This window comes from Manis pentadactyla, chromosome 1 (genome assembly GCF_030020395.1).
Source record: "Manis pentadactyla isolate mManPen7 chromosome 1, mManPen7.hap1, whole genome shotgun sequence".
Lineage (NCBI taxonomy): Eukaryota > Metazoa > Chordata > Mammalia > Pholidota > Manidae > Manis > Manis pentadactyla.
The window spans coordinates 88,260,629-88,275,940 of record NC_080019.1 but is presented as its reverse complement, the minus strand read 5'-3'; the positions used below and the strand labels follow the sequence as shown (position 1 = coordinate 88,275,940).

The following is a 15,312-nucleotide window of genomic DNA, read 5'->3' as shown; positions in this document are numbered from 1 at the left end:
GTTCGGGGTGCCTAAATCAGGCAGGCTTGTTTTGAATCCCTGAGTGCCTCCACTTTTGAGTTATACAAGATTAAGTAATTTTCCCAAGATCAAGCAGCTAATAAATCATGGAGCCCCAGTCCTTGCACTGCGGTGTGTGTGTGGCTTTGAGCTCACCCTCTTCCCGCCATGCTTTGGACACAGCGGACGGGAGCCTGTGAGAGGCAGTGACTTGCATGCTCTCCTTTCCCACTCCTTATCAATCACCCTTTACTTTCCTCTTGCCCAGCCCTCTTCTTGACTTCCTCTCCTTCATGCCACTCTGTAGCTGCAGCTTCCCTCCTTCTCCATGTCAACCTTATCCCCAGCAAGTAGTGGTGAGTCATAAGCATGAGAAAGCATCAGAACTTGGAGGGTCTGTAAGTGCCAGAAAGAAGGAAAGGAGAAAAATCAGATTAATTCTTCCCAGTGGGCAAAGCAGACAGGAAAGTGGAATGAAGGCCGTTCGTACTCAAAAGTATATCTAATTGTACATCTTCTTGAGGTGGAACATGTAGATGGAGTCTTACCTAACCTATCTTTAGATAGAATACACTGTATTACATGAATGAAAATCTCAGTGATAAGTTTGAGAGCAGTACTTTTCAACCCTGACTAATCATGTGAATCATCCTAGAAGCCTGTTAAAGATACAGATGCTTAGGATCCACCCTGGATCAATTAAATCAGAATCTCTCAGGTGCTCAGGGCATTTAAAAAAAATCTTCCTGAATGGTTCTAGCGCACAGCCAAGGATGAACCATCAAATCAGACAACAGAGAAACATGGAAAATGAGGACAAGGGAATCCACTATCAGAGTAAAGATGGGCCCATATTTAGATGAATGAGGCATATTTCTGCTTGCCTTTTCAGTCTGTAAGTGTGAACGGGCTCACAACCCATACTTCTAAGTGCACTTTGGTTCCCTAGGGGCCCCTGGCACAGTACTGCAGGGAGGAACCCAAGTGTTTCCCATGCAAGCCCACTCTCCCCAGGCCTCCACCCTCCTACACTGATTTCTGCACCAATGCCATCCATAACTCAGTTCCCTCGGGTGCTGGAGCTATGGGGTGCAGGGAAAATGCCTCTCCTCCACCTGTCATTGTCTTGAAGGAATCCCAAGGAGGGATCCTTGTGCCTCCAGATGGGGAGGTCTCTAAGCTTTTACCTCCATGCCTCCATCTCCTTCTCTCAGGAACCAGAAGGACCCATGGGCCTGGTTTGGGGAAGCTATGATAGTAAAAACTGTACTATGTTCAGAATCACTTCTATGATGGGCAAGGTTTTGTTAAAAGAACATTTTTGTTGAGCTTGAATTTTCATTCATGTAAGATGAGCTCTCTCTCTTTCAGAAGGTTCCTGGGTCTATCAGGCAATAGATTTGAGGCACAGCTACTCTACCATTTGCCAGACACGATTAGATCTGGTGGAATTCCAGCTATACTGGACCCCTGCTACATGTCTATGTCAAGAAGATGCATTCCGTGGTCTGCCTTTGAATGCTGATGACTTCCATGCCACCATCATGCTTTCCCTTTCCTATTTATATGCACTGCTTTCCAATAATATCAATGATTTGCTAACTGAAAATAGGATTTTTGGCATTATACACAAGAAATATTTATACATGTACGTTCCCTAGAGGCTAGTTTTCTGGTCCTACATCTGTGTGTGTGTTTTAAAGAAACTTCTATATGTGTCAAGTGGTTTTAAAGAAACCATCAGTAAAAGAAGGGAAACCTGAAATAAATATGTTTGCCACAATTGTAAATGAATTAAGTTGGACAGTGGATAGCATAAAGCTTTGTGATGTGGCACTTTTTTGTGAATTTAATTTTATTTAGTGTTTGTCCCTATTTAGTAGATCACTAATGCTTTCCCATAAGAATGAATTCATGAGGATTATGAATAGTTGATTCTGGTTATTTGGTGGCATCTAGGTCTAAAGTTACCACTAACATGGAATTAGCAAATACTAAACCATTGACCCTTGGGAGATACAGGGTTATGTTCCTATGAGCTTCTGATCACATGGCATTTTCATCAACAGATCAATACCTAATTTTATTTTTGTGTGTTTCTGTTTAATTTAAAGACATCTTATTTAATATATACCATGATTCATTAATATTGAACTCACAGCCAATAGCACTGTAACTCACACCTGAACGAAGCTTACCAACATGAGTCTTTTCTCTATGAGGCACATCACAGCCTTCATGTGCTTAGCACTCTAGACAACAATTCAGCGCTATTCCTGGGGACCACTTTACACAGTGAAATTCCCAACATAAAAGCACAATAAATGTGAAAAATGTGGCACTACACAGAACAAGAGAAGGGCCCTTGTTAGGATCTCCCTGTTGGACTTCAGCTGGGTACACATGTGTAGGATGACTCAAATCTTTCATCAATCTGCACATGTCTGCAAATAACCCTGAAAGCATCACAAGTTACGAGACTTTGAGGTTGTCAATACATTTTAGCCAGTAGGTGAATAAGCAAATAGGGAATTTGCAAATGATTAGCATCAACTATACTTTTGTCCATTTTTTTCTTTGAGGCCTTTTTAAATATCTAGGAAAATGTACAAAATAGGCAATAATATTAAGTGGGAATGGAGTCAAATAATTTTTTTCTTCAATTACTGCTCTTTTTCAAAAACTCCTGGCCACTATATATTTTTGTGTCAAACATTTTAAATAGATTAGGCATCTATTTACAACATGTACCACATATCTGGCTCCATGGCAAAATTTCTTCACTGACTATTTTTGCTGTGCATGAAAATAAGATTTAGGAATGGTATACAAGTAAAGCTGTTTTCAGCTTGTTCTCTCTTAATCACCCTAAGCCTTTGGCTTTTTGACCCCAACAGCACAACATTTTCATTTTGTTATCTTAAAATCACTATAAACAGCCTGACTGTTCTGGAAGTGTTCAGAAGAGGTTAGAGAAACGTTGGAGCATCCAGAAGCAAATACTCTTGTGAAAACCTTAGGATGCCCATTTTTGACCCAACTTCCCGTCCTAAATGTTTGCCTTGTTAAACAGACACTAAGCCTGATATAATTTACTTGGCAAGTTACGGCAATTTAAAAATGTCCTTTGACAACATTCTGAAAGTATTAGTGACTTCATACCCCTGCTACCACTCTCCTCCCACCATCCCCCAACCAAAATTAAGGCAAAGTTAGAACGTTTTGAAAGAACACAAGGAAAATGCAATGTAATCACAACGGGTCACAAAGGAGTCCATTCAAAAGGCAGTAATGTGGAAACTAGAATCTGGGGGACGATTCCTAAAGAGAAAATGATTGAAAATTAGCAAGCACAGAGACTAATGCTAGTAAAAACCAAATGGTCTTCATTACTAACATTCTGGATTCTTCCACAATTCACTCCTCACAGTTAAATGAAATCCCTGTCTCCAAATTTCTTTGTGATACCTTGGTTGTAGAGAGGTTGCGGGTGGAGGAATTCCTGATGCTGAATGTAATGCGGTCTGCTAGTTTATCATCCAATCAAACACTTCCTGTCAACCACTGGTTAAATTTCAGCTAAGTCAAGGTCAAGTCTTACACTGTCTAATTGGTCAGCACCAAGAAAAGCCATCACTATACTACTGTTCAGAAACTGGATTTACGTAAGTAGATCTGAGGGAAGTTTCCAAGCATACTAATTTACTCTGTAGAGCTACAATTGTCAGGAAAGAAGACCTACTTTTTTTTGTGTTCTAGCTTGTGGAGTAATTAGTTTGTAATTTTATTTTATGTATACATGTGACCAATTCACCTTGACCACATAGGCACAAACAGACACATAGACACACGCTTACAAATAGTTAATCTGAAATCCATTAGCTATCAGATTTGCAGATAAACTCACTATTAGATTCATATATAGAATGAAAACTGCAGGATTTTCATTTGGGTTCAGCTAAAGGTGCTTATTATTAATAATAATAACAGTAATAACAAAGTCAATTTTTGACATGTATCACGCACCAAATACATTAGGCAAAGCACTTTTAAATTCTTTAACACTTGTTCTCATTTAACTCTATATGGTAACTATATTTTTGTCCCCATTTTAGAGCTGCAGAAATTGAGGGTAAGGAATCTGTACCCAAGGTCACATGGGTTGCTAAGCAACCAGCTGAGGTTTGACCTCAAGCAGCCCGGTGACCAAGTCCGAGCTCTTAACTATGATGCCAAACTGCCTCTCTGGTTTTAATTATTTGTCTTCCTTATAATTGATCTGTAAAGGAAGGTATATTACCTCTATTTTAAGGAAACCTAGGCACAGAGTTGGTTATGTAGGCAAGGTCACTAATGTGGCTTTAGACAGAGTCTAGCTCTAATTTTGAGCTGTTTTTTCTACAGTATCATTCTGCCATAATGCCAAATAATATTGAAGTTTCAGAAGCTCCACAGAGAGAGGGAGAGAATATGAATTAAATTATACAGCAACCACTGTTTTGTTTTTTGTGGAATTTTTTTTGATGCCTGAATAAGATTTTAATTGTTCCACAACATGAGTAAAGCTACATGAATTTTTTGCATCTTGTTTCACCCTGGATTTTACAATTTGTGGAGATAATCACAAAAATCTCAAGTCTAGTGGACCCACAATAATAATTCTTAGTCGACTCTCCCCAAATTAGTAAAATTCTTCAGCTTTATCTTATAGCCCAAGTAAATGAATGGTTCACAGCCAAGAAAAAACAGTCAGTAATTTTCCAGTAGGGATGCCTCCAAACTTCACAACCAAAAACATATTCTGTTAATAAATGAAAGCCCCTGAAACTGTGTTACAGTTAAGGTGCCATAAGTCTAAAAATAATTTTTCTTTTTCAGGTCCAATTTGCATTTTGAATACTAAATGAAGCCTTGCTAGCAAAAAGCTATTAGAGATTGCACTGCAATTTAAATACAATATATCACTTAAAATAAGTGATCAGGGCTGCATGGTGATTATAGTGTTGATGAATAATAATGTTCCTTTCAAGGAAAGATATAAGGTTAAGAAAAGGCTACGGTGTTCCCTTAGTGACCCTCATCAGGTAGATCTCAAGCTCCCTAGACTGGCAGATGTCTCTGGAAAGGAAGCAACAAGATTACATACCCACGTTTCTCCCATTTAAACATTCTGTTATCTTGGATCATGTTGTTGAGCAAGAATGATCAGGCCAACTTCAATAATATGTAATTACAGAGCATAACTCAAAACATTCTGCCTTTGCATCAGTTTTGGTCAGGGAGTGGTGCAAAAAGATCCCAGCAGGAGGATAAGTGGGGTCAAATGCTGCCCGAAGTTGAGTCAAAATTGTAAAAGGTTCTTCGCCATGAACACTATTGAATTTAGTATATATTAACAAACTAAGCATTTAGTTGACAAAAAGGAGTGTTTGGCTCACATGTTTGTATTTTTTAATGACTAAATAGCTATTCAATTATGGAAGACCCAAAGGATTATGCTAAATCATTTGCCTTCTCCCAAAATCTTCTCCTTGAGGAGCACAGAAAGACTGAAATTTTCATTTTATTCTGGCAAATGTTTTCGACTACCCCTATGTCTGACACTATTCGGAACTGAATATGCCACGGTGAATAAACAGACATAACCCCTGCCTACCTTCAGAGAGCCCACATGTTTTCCTTTAAAACAAGACTATTTCTTTCATGATATACATGCACTCCTATAATGTAACTATCTCTAGATATGAAGAGTTGCTATGCTCAGTTTTCATTTCAATTACCGAACTACTCAGTACTCAGCTGATAAGTAAAGTGCCTATTTTATATGTAACCCAGAGGTAAGGAGTCACTTGCAACATGCATCTATAAATGAGCTTATGCTTCTGTGTGTGAGCTGATCAGGAACTTGAATGAGCACAACAACCAGAGATAAGGGAGGAGCCTTAGGGGATAAGGGTTGAAAAACAGCCCAATACTTAGCTAAAAAGAGGACTCCAAGAGAAGGAACAGAGACTTCATTAAAGGAGAGCAGAAATGAATATTTGAGAAGGCAGAAGCTTTGAGGGAGGTAGAGTTGGAAAAGAAAGGCCAGACTAGTGGAGATTTGGTCCCAGAGAGGCAGAAATGCTCACTTCAGCAGGAAATTAGTTGAAAATTCTCCCTGAAGTAAGACAATGGTGGGAAAGAGAAATACATACAGAAACTATATCCTTGTTAACCTAGTTCTAGCTTAGGGAGTACAGTTAGCAGGGTAAATTAAACACCTGAAAAGAGAGTCATTGACTTTACTGCTAGCAAAGGAGATGGATCAGACAGAAAAGGCCTAAACTTAGGATACTTGACAGAGAAAAACAGACCTGAGAAATCTGACTTACATAAGCAGGAAGAAGCCAGAATGGAAATATGTCTTTGCTGCCACATTTGTATATCAGATGCCCTAACAAATCACCTTGCCTAGGCAACAATGGCTTCGTGATCTCAACATAAGGAACCTGAGAATAAATATTAAAAAAAAAATTCCTTTATTCAGCCACAATTTACTGGCAACTTACTATGTGCCATGAACCTTGCTAGTTGCTGGAAAAAGAATGAAGAGTAAGGTAGAAACAGTCAAAACTTACATTGTAGTGGGCAAAACTAGACATTGGACAACTGACTACAAGTGACATGTGAGTTACAGGTAAGAGTATAGGGCATACTGGCAGTAATAGAGGAGTTAGCTAGTCAAAAGAGGAGAGAAGTTTGTTTCATTCATTCATTCATTCAGCATTCAACAAATATTTGAATCAGACAGAGCTGTGTTCCAGACAGAGAAGGTAGCTGACAGCTGTGACGAAAGAGGCAACCAAAAGAGGACTGGTGTGTAGAGCAGCTCTCTGTGTGTGGGAAGGTAGGACATCATCTGAAGGAATGAGGCAGGATAGAGAAAGGTGAGGAGCTAGGTTCCCAAGAATTCAGCACCCCAGGAGGAGCCCTGACTGCCTTTGATTGGTGGAAGCAGACATGTGGGAACTAATAAGCAGGGAGGGCCCGGTCATTGTCAACCTGTCCAATGAAGGAGAGGGATCTGATCATGGAAAAGAAGACTTACTCTTTCTGGGGTCATAGGAAAACAGGCAGCCATGTCCTAGAAGTCCTCATCATGGACATCTCATGGAAAGAGCTTCCCCTTTATTTTCAACCTGTCTTATGCAAAGTACTTCTCTAAATCATCTCTTCAACTCATCCCACAAGTCAACTTATGCTTTCATGAGTTCTAGCTTGGATAAGGTCTCTCCATGATCCAGATAGTTCTTGTGGAATGCAGATGTTTTTTAAGCAGCTAACCTCTTCTTCAAGATTCATATATCATGGCATCACTTGTATGGTTAGCTAAGAGATGGAGCCTTAGATCATCAACGGTGCAATGAGTTATCAGAATGAGATGTTCAATTTATGAGGAATAACTATCCAGGTAACCTACAGAATATAAAAACAGTGATAATTGTAGGTAGACCCTCTAGCTGCAGCAAGGATTCTAATCCCAACACCTTGCACAATGACTGGTCCATAATGGACTTTCCGAAAGAATCCTTCATTCTCGATGAAAAAAGACCTCTTATAGTAAATTATCACCACTTATTATTTTTAAGCTTTCAAAACTACCCATGTACTGTTTCAGAATCTGAAATGTTTTGGTACTGGCTTCTTTTTCCTGCTAACTACACTTGAATTAAAAATGACTTTTTTTGTTCATTTAAAGTCAGTGAGACAGTACCTGAAAATGAATGTGTGTGGAACCTTTCCCACATAATTAGGTTTTCTTATATTAAGTAAAACAAGACAAAAAACTGATTCCTCCCTCCTATGTTTGTAAAATTAATAGGTGTGGTGGTTGATGACTGAGGGAAAAGCAGGATCCTTGGCTTTCTGTGTTGGCATACAAAACTAGTGAGCTGTTCCTTCCTCAGTAAATGAAGAAAATTCTTCTTCCATACAAAAAAATGTTTGTCATATATATAAACCAGGCTCAGGAAGAAATCGTCTGAGCCAGTCCAGTGAGGTGAGTTCTATTTTAGACAGACTATGAGGGGTCAGCAACAAGGGAAGTTCCCAGAAAGAACGATGGAAAGAAGCTACACAGGGACAAGGACCCACAGGCAGCTGCTGGTGGAGCTGTTGCTAGTAGACAGTCTGTGTTTATCCAAGAAACTTCTTTATGGCTGGCAAAAGGTGATGAGGTGGAGAGCTAAGTTTGTTTTCAGTCCCAGAAGGTAGGGAAGAAAAAGCACAGGAACTCCATTTCCAGAACTGAGGAATGAGCCTGAAGTGAGATCCCAAGGGACAAAGTAGGAACCCACTTACTAGCGCCAGGATCAGAGGCAGCGCACTAGGCATGAGCCTGATTGGATGTGGAGCCAGAGCCACTGACCTTGGCCGTGAGTGCCTCGGTCTGGGATGGGGCTCATGGAACTCAGCCAACCTCTCAACTTCTCAGGTCTTCTCACTTCTTTTCTGTTTTCATTTTATTACCATAGTTGAGATATATCAAGTCAAATGTCATACCATCTACTGCTACTACCTTATATTCTTTTTTAAATGATTCATATTTGTAGGGATGTGAGTTTAAGGAGACTTCAAGGCTTCACATGTGCCATTTTTTCTAAATATATTGTCTCATTCTTGCTACAGAGTATTATATACAGTGCTTTGAGAAATATTCTTCTCAGATGATGACTTTGGGCATACTGCTTCCTTTATTTGATTCACTCAAATATAATCAAATATTTCTTTGAACAAATACAGTTATTAATATTTTTCTTCTTGGCTTCTGTTAGTGAAATTATTAATTGCTATGTACATGTGTTTGGGGATAATGAAATCATTTCAGCTTTAGTCTGGCAGAGGTATCAAAAACATCCTAATTTCATTTAACCATAAAAATTAAGCCCGTGGATTTAACAAAGGCTGTCTTTTCTGGAAGTATTTTTAAGTAACTACTGGATCCTGTAGCACACCTTATTATGTCTTCACTGTTTTTGGAGTCCTTTAAATACAAATTTCTCTAAAGCTCAGGAAAGCCTTGATTAACAAAAGAAACTACTTGAAAGATACATATCCTTCACCTTACAGGTGGCTTGCTTGTTTTTGCTTTAAGCATCAAGCACAGAAAAACAGATGCTCTGCTGGCTATTGGTTACCTGCTAATGGATTTCAATTTGACTTTCCCATCACCCAGTCCGTGCTGTGGACCAAACCCCTTTTTTTAGCTTCACAGCTAAGGTACTACTGTCAGACTCCTCTAGATTGAAGAGTGTTCTTAGAAAGGTATTTTGAAGTCTGGAATGTGACAATTGTTTGTGGATTTTTTTTTTTTTTGAATTTTGAAGTACGATCATGCCTCTGAGAAATGTTTAAACAAAGATTCCATTTTAAGATAAGAACCCATTGATTCACTTGGAGTTTTTATCTAGGCTAGTGAAAAGATAAATAAAATTAATTCATTAGTATTTCTAATCCTAGCAAACAGAGCTCCACAACCAGCATCTTCTCTTGCCGGCTGCTGTTTACCCAACTTGAGTGACATAATTACATAGGACAAGGCGAGCTGAAAACTCTAACCTATGTGAACTAATTTTGGATTGGATGGCATATCCTATGACTCTAGCATCTTAGTGTTGCCAGCATCTATCTCTGTTCAGTAGGGTGGCTCCTGCAAACCTCTCCCTAGAGATGGAAAGAGAAGGGTTTGAGAAGTGAGAGGAAAGAGGATTAAAAGAGAATTTCTGGCATCATCCTGAGTGAGAAGTCATGACTGCATTGAGCCCTAAGCCTACTCACAGAATATTCCCTCAGCACTCTGATTTAACTGAAACCTCTTCCTCCCTAGCATTCTACAACACTGCAGGGCAAAAGTCGCCTTCTATTATGGCTCTCCACTGTGCTTCTGCAGGCTTCTTCCAGTTGACCATCCTCAACTACTTCCTCCCTGTCATTTACTAACTTCCTAGACATTCAAGTCTGTTCGTTAAAGACTGACACCTTGCTCCCCAACTTTTCTCCCATGAAAGTTCTACCATCTTCCCAGGTAACATCAGGAACTATGTAGACAACTTCTGCTACTCTCTAGCTTAAGAATTTCATACCTTCTAAACTCTCGTGACCTTCACCTCCACTCCACCAATGGTACATGCATTTTCATACATATACCAATACCTACATGAGAACATCCATACATGAGAAACATCTTTGAAATCTTTGACTTGAGTAACCTATGCTCCAACCTGATCGTTAATAGTTTTTCATTTCTTTATTCCCTCTACACCTGCTCTTCAACTTCACTGAGAATTCTTACCTATTTTTCCTTTGCCTTTCTTTTATCTTTTATCCCAGTCTGCATCCCATGGTGCCATCATTGAAACCATCACCTTACCAAGTATTTCATTCCCTTGACCCCTGCAAATGAACCTACCTTGACTCCATCCAGTTGCCTTCCTTTTCCCTTTCAACCCTAGGCTAAGACATTTAATAATGCATTTTATTTATTTATTGATGACTTGTTTACTGTCTGTCTCCTTTTTTACTGTAAGCTTTTGTGCACAGGAACTTTATGGTGTTCACTTCTGCATCTGCAGCAATGAGAACAGTGCTCAATAAATATCTGCTGATGCTGGGAAAATCCTGGAACTGCCTGGTTTAATGCCATTTCAAATAATGGCTTTCAACTTCAACAAGGTCATCAATTCTGTGCACAGCCTTTGTATCTGGCCCTGGGAAGCCTTCCCTTCCACTCCACACATTGACCCCTTCCAGCCTTCAATATTCACCCTCACTTACCCCCAGGGACAGAATTCCCTCTTACTTCACAGAGAAACTGAAGTAACTGGACAAGCCACATGGCTTCCAGATCTTCCCAGATTCCAAACATATTTGCATTCAAGCCATCATTGTCTGTTTCCCGCTTAGGACCCCCTCTGCCTAAGGATAGCCCTGCAATCTTCTCTCCAGATATACCTCTTATATCCCCAGAAACAAGATCAATCAGTTTTCGCATCTTCCACCTCAATCTTCATCCTCTTGCTCTCTGCTTTCATTTCTTATCTTACTCAACCTCTCAGGCACATTTAGCTCCAACAATCCTCTTTAATTTTTAACCTACTTTCCTATTGCTTGGATGATTTTATACTTCACTGGTTTCTCTTCTTCTTTCCTGACCACTCCTCCACAGTCTTGTTCCTTCCTGGAAAACCTCAACCACGTCATCCATATGCTGGTAACTCCTGAATCCTTACCTCCAGTTCTAACTTCCCTGAACTTCACACATGGAAGTCTTATTAGTGTCTCGAATACATTCTCAAAGGGAATTTTTCACTGCCTTGGCCCCAGTCTATTACCTAACTGGCTCGCTGCATTCCCTGGCACAGGGAAGGCAACACTTACTACCCAATTTCCCCAACCAGAAACTTGAGATTTTACTTTACTCTTTTTCACTACTTCTTTCACTAAAGTAACTTACTTACATCTCTTTCAGTACTTCACAGATTTACATAAACACTATAGCTTCTAAATATTTTTCAAGTCCATTCATTGCCTCCATCCTGTTACCAACAAATCCAGGCAGCTATTCTTACTCACCCAGGTAAGTGCGCAGTAGCCTAATTTCCTGACTAAAGCCATTCTTTAGTTACAGTCAGTGATGCTTCTCAACAATTCTGATCAAGTCATGCTTCATTTAAAACCCTTCCTCTTGTAACCTCCCATTGTTATTAGTAGAAGGTACACACACGTAACATGGACTATAAGATCCAAGTCCTGCCTACCTCTTGTGCCAGTGCTCAATACCTCCCCTTCTCACCCCATTTTCACACCCTCTTAAGACTTAGCCCTAAAGCTATTTTTTCAGTTCCTCACCTGGGGAACGGGGAAATGTGATTCCCTTGTAAGGGTAAATCTTTGTCTCCACTTCACCAAGTCTGAGCTGGATAGCAGACAAGCTTGAGGGTGCTACACCTCTGCTTAAAACTCTTTAGATGCTCCATGTAACATTTATTCATTTTCTATATACTTTAGGAAGAATTATAAGCCATGTAGTATATAACCTAGCCCCCCATCTATTTTTCTGGCATCATGTGTTATTACCCTGGTGCTTCTCACATTACGTGCCAGCCACCACAAACCACCTGCAGGTCCTAAACTCAGCAAGCCTTCACTTGTATCTTGCATTCAGCCTCTGTGCCTTCCGTCTTCTGCTCCATTGGTCTGGCAATCTCTGACTCCTTCAAAGCTTAGTGGGTGACATGTCCTCTTGAGAATGCTTCCCTGGCCCCCTTGCAAATCACCCTAACTGCCCACTTCAACAGCTAATTTGGTTAGGAGCACCTTTCTCAGAGTGCCTTAGTATTCTCTGTTCATCTGTCACAGCACTTATGCAAAACATATGGTAATTTTGTTTATTGGTCTGTCATGATCTGACCATCATTTGCCTGAGGGCAGAGGGTATTTTAGTTCATATTCCCAGTGTCTAGGAAAGTGTGCAGCATTTAGAAGCTCCTCAAGGAATGTTTTTGGAAAAAAATAAGTGAATCGATGAAGGAATAAATGAATGAACAGGTGAGGAAAGAAGTTGCTCTAAAGTCTCTGTGAACCCGTTCCTGCCCACATTATGCTGGGAAAATTCAGGAGGACATTTCACCATCAGCTTCTCCATTACTAGCAGGAAAATAGTCCCAGTGTCTTGCCCACTCTGACTTGTTTTCACTGAGTAAAACAATCTGAAATTGCTTCTGTTAAAGTAATCAGTTGGATAACATGTATTTTCTTGTAAAAATGCAAATGTCCAGGTGATTACTATTTACCTTAATACCAATTTATTTGCTTAAATTGCTTTCCCTCCTAACCCCTAACGGAGACCATGCCACTAAAGGAACAGGAACTTTGCATGTTAGGAAGGAGAGTCTGGCATGGGTATATTTTAAAAGCTTCCCAAATTATTTTAATATAGGCAGCTGTAGTTGGAAATCACTCCTCCTCAGTGCTTCTTGGATGTTACTGTGGACACTACTGTCCTGGGGATTTACTAAAACTACTGCAGATTCAACAGCTCTGAGGTGGGGCCTGAGAATTTGCATTTTTGCAAGTTTCCAGCTGATACTGATGCCTATGCTGCTGGGCCATGGACCACACTTAGGATAGCAAGAATATAGTTACCCTCCTCTTTGCAGGCCTCTGGCTTTTTTACTTCTGGGGGTTAATCAGTGGTGAGGAAAGGGTTAACAGTGAGGTCTGCAAGGGTGAGCACAGAGTAGCTAGGTGTTCAGATCAAGGTGTGCCTGTTGGTAGGTTACAGAAAACATGATCCAAGGGCCCATGTCCGATTGGGCTCATTTTAAGTGATTGACAGACTGAAACTGTCACCCCTGTGCTAAGATGGAGCACAGTAGGCAAGGAAAATGTTAATAAGGGAGGACACATTTTTTTATCTGAAAACATTTAAAATGTACTCTTTCTCCCTTTTCCTCTTTCTTTCTCAGCCACACTTTGCTATTTAAAAACATACTGACTGCTTTTTGATTCTCAATAAATAGCTTTAAACAGTGCATCTGTAACTTTCCCAAAGGAACACGTTGAATGGAATGTATCTGTGCACTATACCTATGGTGGTGCATATCCCTGGAGGATGTGTAGCATGAAACAGGCTATCAGTATTGGTCTTTGTTGTTTTCCTATAAAATGAGACAGTTTTAATTCCAAATTTGTAGATAAGGAAAATAAAATATAGAAAGCTAAGCTGACTTAATTAAGATAACATACTAACAACATAGGATGTGGCCAAAACATATCTTATATGCTAAGTGGGCTTAGTGGAAAAAGAAGCAGTAATCTTTCAAAAGATTATAACTTAATTATTCACAACACTTGCATCTCTTTGAAATGACATTTACTACTCAACTGCCTTTCTCCTGTACATATCTATTGCTGGAATTTATTTATATTCTATTCATCCAATTATTAACCTGAGTTGCTCATAAAAGAATTCAGAGTGGCCTTACAGGAGGGGATAAAGAAGTACAAATGTCCAATTACAAAATAAATAAGTCTTGGGGATGAAAAATACAGCCTAGGGAACATAGTCCACAATATTGTAGTAACTTTGCATGGTGACAGAGGGTGAGTACACCTATTGTGGTGAGCTTGTATGTAATTGTTGAATCACTATGTCGCACACATAAAACTAATATAATATTGTATATCAACTATACTTCAACAGAAAAAATGCAAATAAATGAATAAAATCATAGCGTTTTGAGCCCCCACCTCCCAAAAGAACCAAAGTGGCCCTACAGGGATACACAAACTAAAGTAACTCTTAATACATCAGCTGCGAAAGCAAAGTGAGGACAGGAATAATGCTAATGAATCAAGTGTACATAAAGAGGTTCTATCATTTGGGTTAATATCAAATTTCATGCATCCGGGAAACATTTCACAGACTCCTATGAAAAACCAACACATTTTTTTCCAGAAACGGGATTATTCCTGGTAACCTCTCTGTGATAGACCTAGTGTTCTGACTTTGGTTCATAGAAATCTGGCCCCCCTGGCCCCACTTTGCCAGAAACATCTCCAACTTCCTCTGAAAGTGAAACCCCAGGATATGCAAACAATGCTTCCAAATCTAATTCTGAAATAATTTTAACTTTCTAGTTAATTTACTATTCCCATAGATGTTTCATCAATGTAATCCTAATATAATCACACAATAGGTATTCATTCAAACTGAGACGCTGGAGTTAAATTACTTGCCAAAGATTTGGTATAGGCATTGAAAACTACATGATCATTTTGAATTGTGAACATGGGAATCAATTAACATTTAACAGCAAACATAAGATCAAAATTTCAAAATTAATTTACTTATAAATGAACGATTGAGAGATTGAAAAAGGGATGAGGGTGGTTTGGTTTGGTTTATTTAACCACTTTATTGCTATAATTTGCCACCATAAAATACAGGCAATGATTGCTAATACATTTTCACAGTTGTGCAACCGTCACCACAATCCGATTTTATAATTCTTCCGTCACCCTAAAAGATTCCCTTGTGCCCCTCTGCAGCAAACCTTGTTCCACTCCCAGCCCCAGGCAATAGCTATTCTGCTCTCTGCCACTACAGTTTTGCCTTTTCTGGAAGTTTCATATAAATGGAATTATATGATATGCAGTCTTTTGCATCTGACTTATTTTACTGAGCATAATGCTTCAGTTCATCCAGATTGTTGCCTGTATCATAGTCGTTCCTTTTTATTGTGCAATGTTCCTATTTATTGTTATACC

General features: G+C 39.4%; 1 protein-coding gene across 6 annotated transcripts in view; it reads right to left on the bottom strand.

Moving 5' to 3' along the window:
• MME (membrane metalloendopeptidase) overlaps positions 1 to 15,312 on the bottom strand; it is a 95,382-nt gene that overhangs the window by 67,965 nt on the left and 12,105 nt on the right. Inside the window, exon 1 of one of the 6 annotated variants that reach the window (XM_036904157.2) lies at positions 10,993 to 11,047. The exons of the other annotated variants lie outside the window; for them this stretch is intronic. Within the exon in view, the coding sequence (XP_036760052.2) occupies positions 10,993 to 11,032 (40 nt within the window). The 5' untranslated portion in view covers positions 11,033 to 11,047. Of the gene's footprint in view, positions 1 to 10,992; positions 11,048 to 15,312 lie in introns of those variants that run through there. 6 annotated transcript variants of the gene reach the window in all.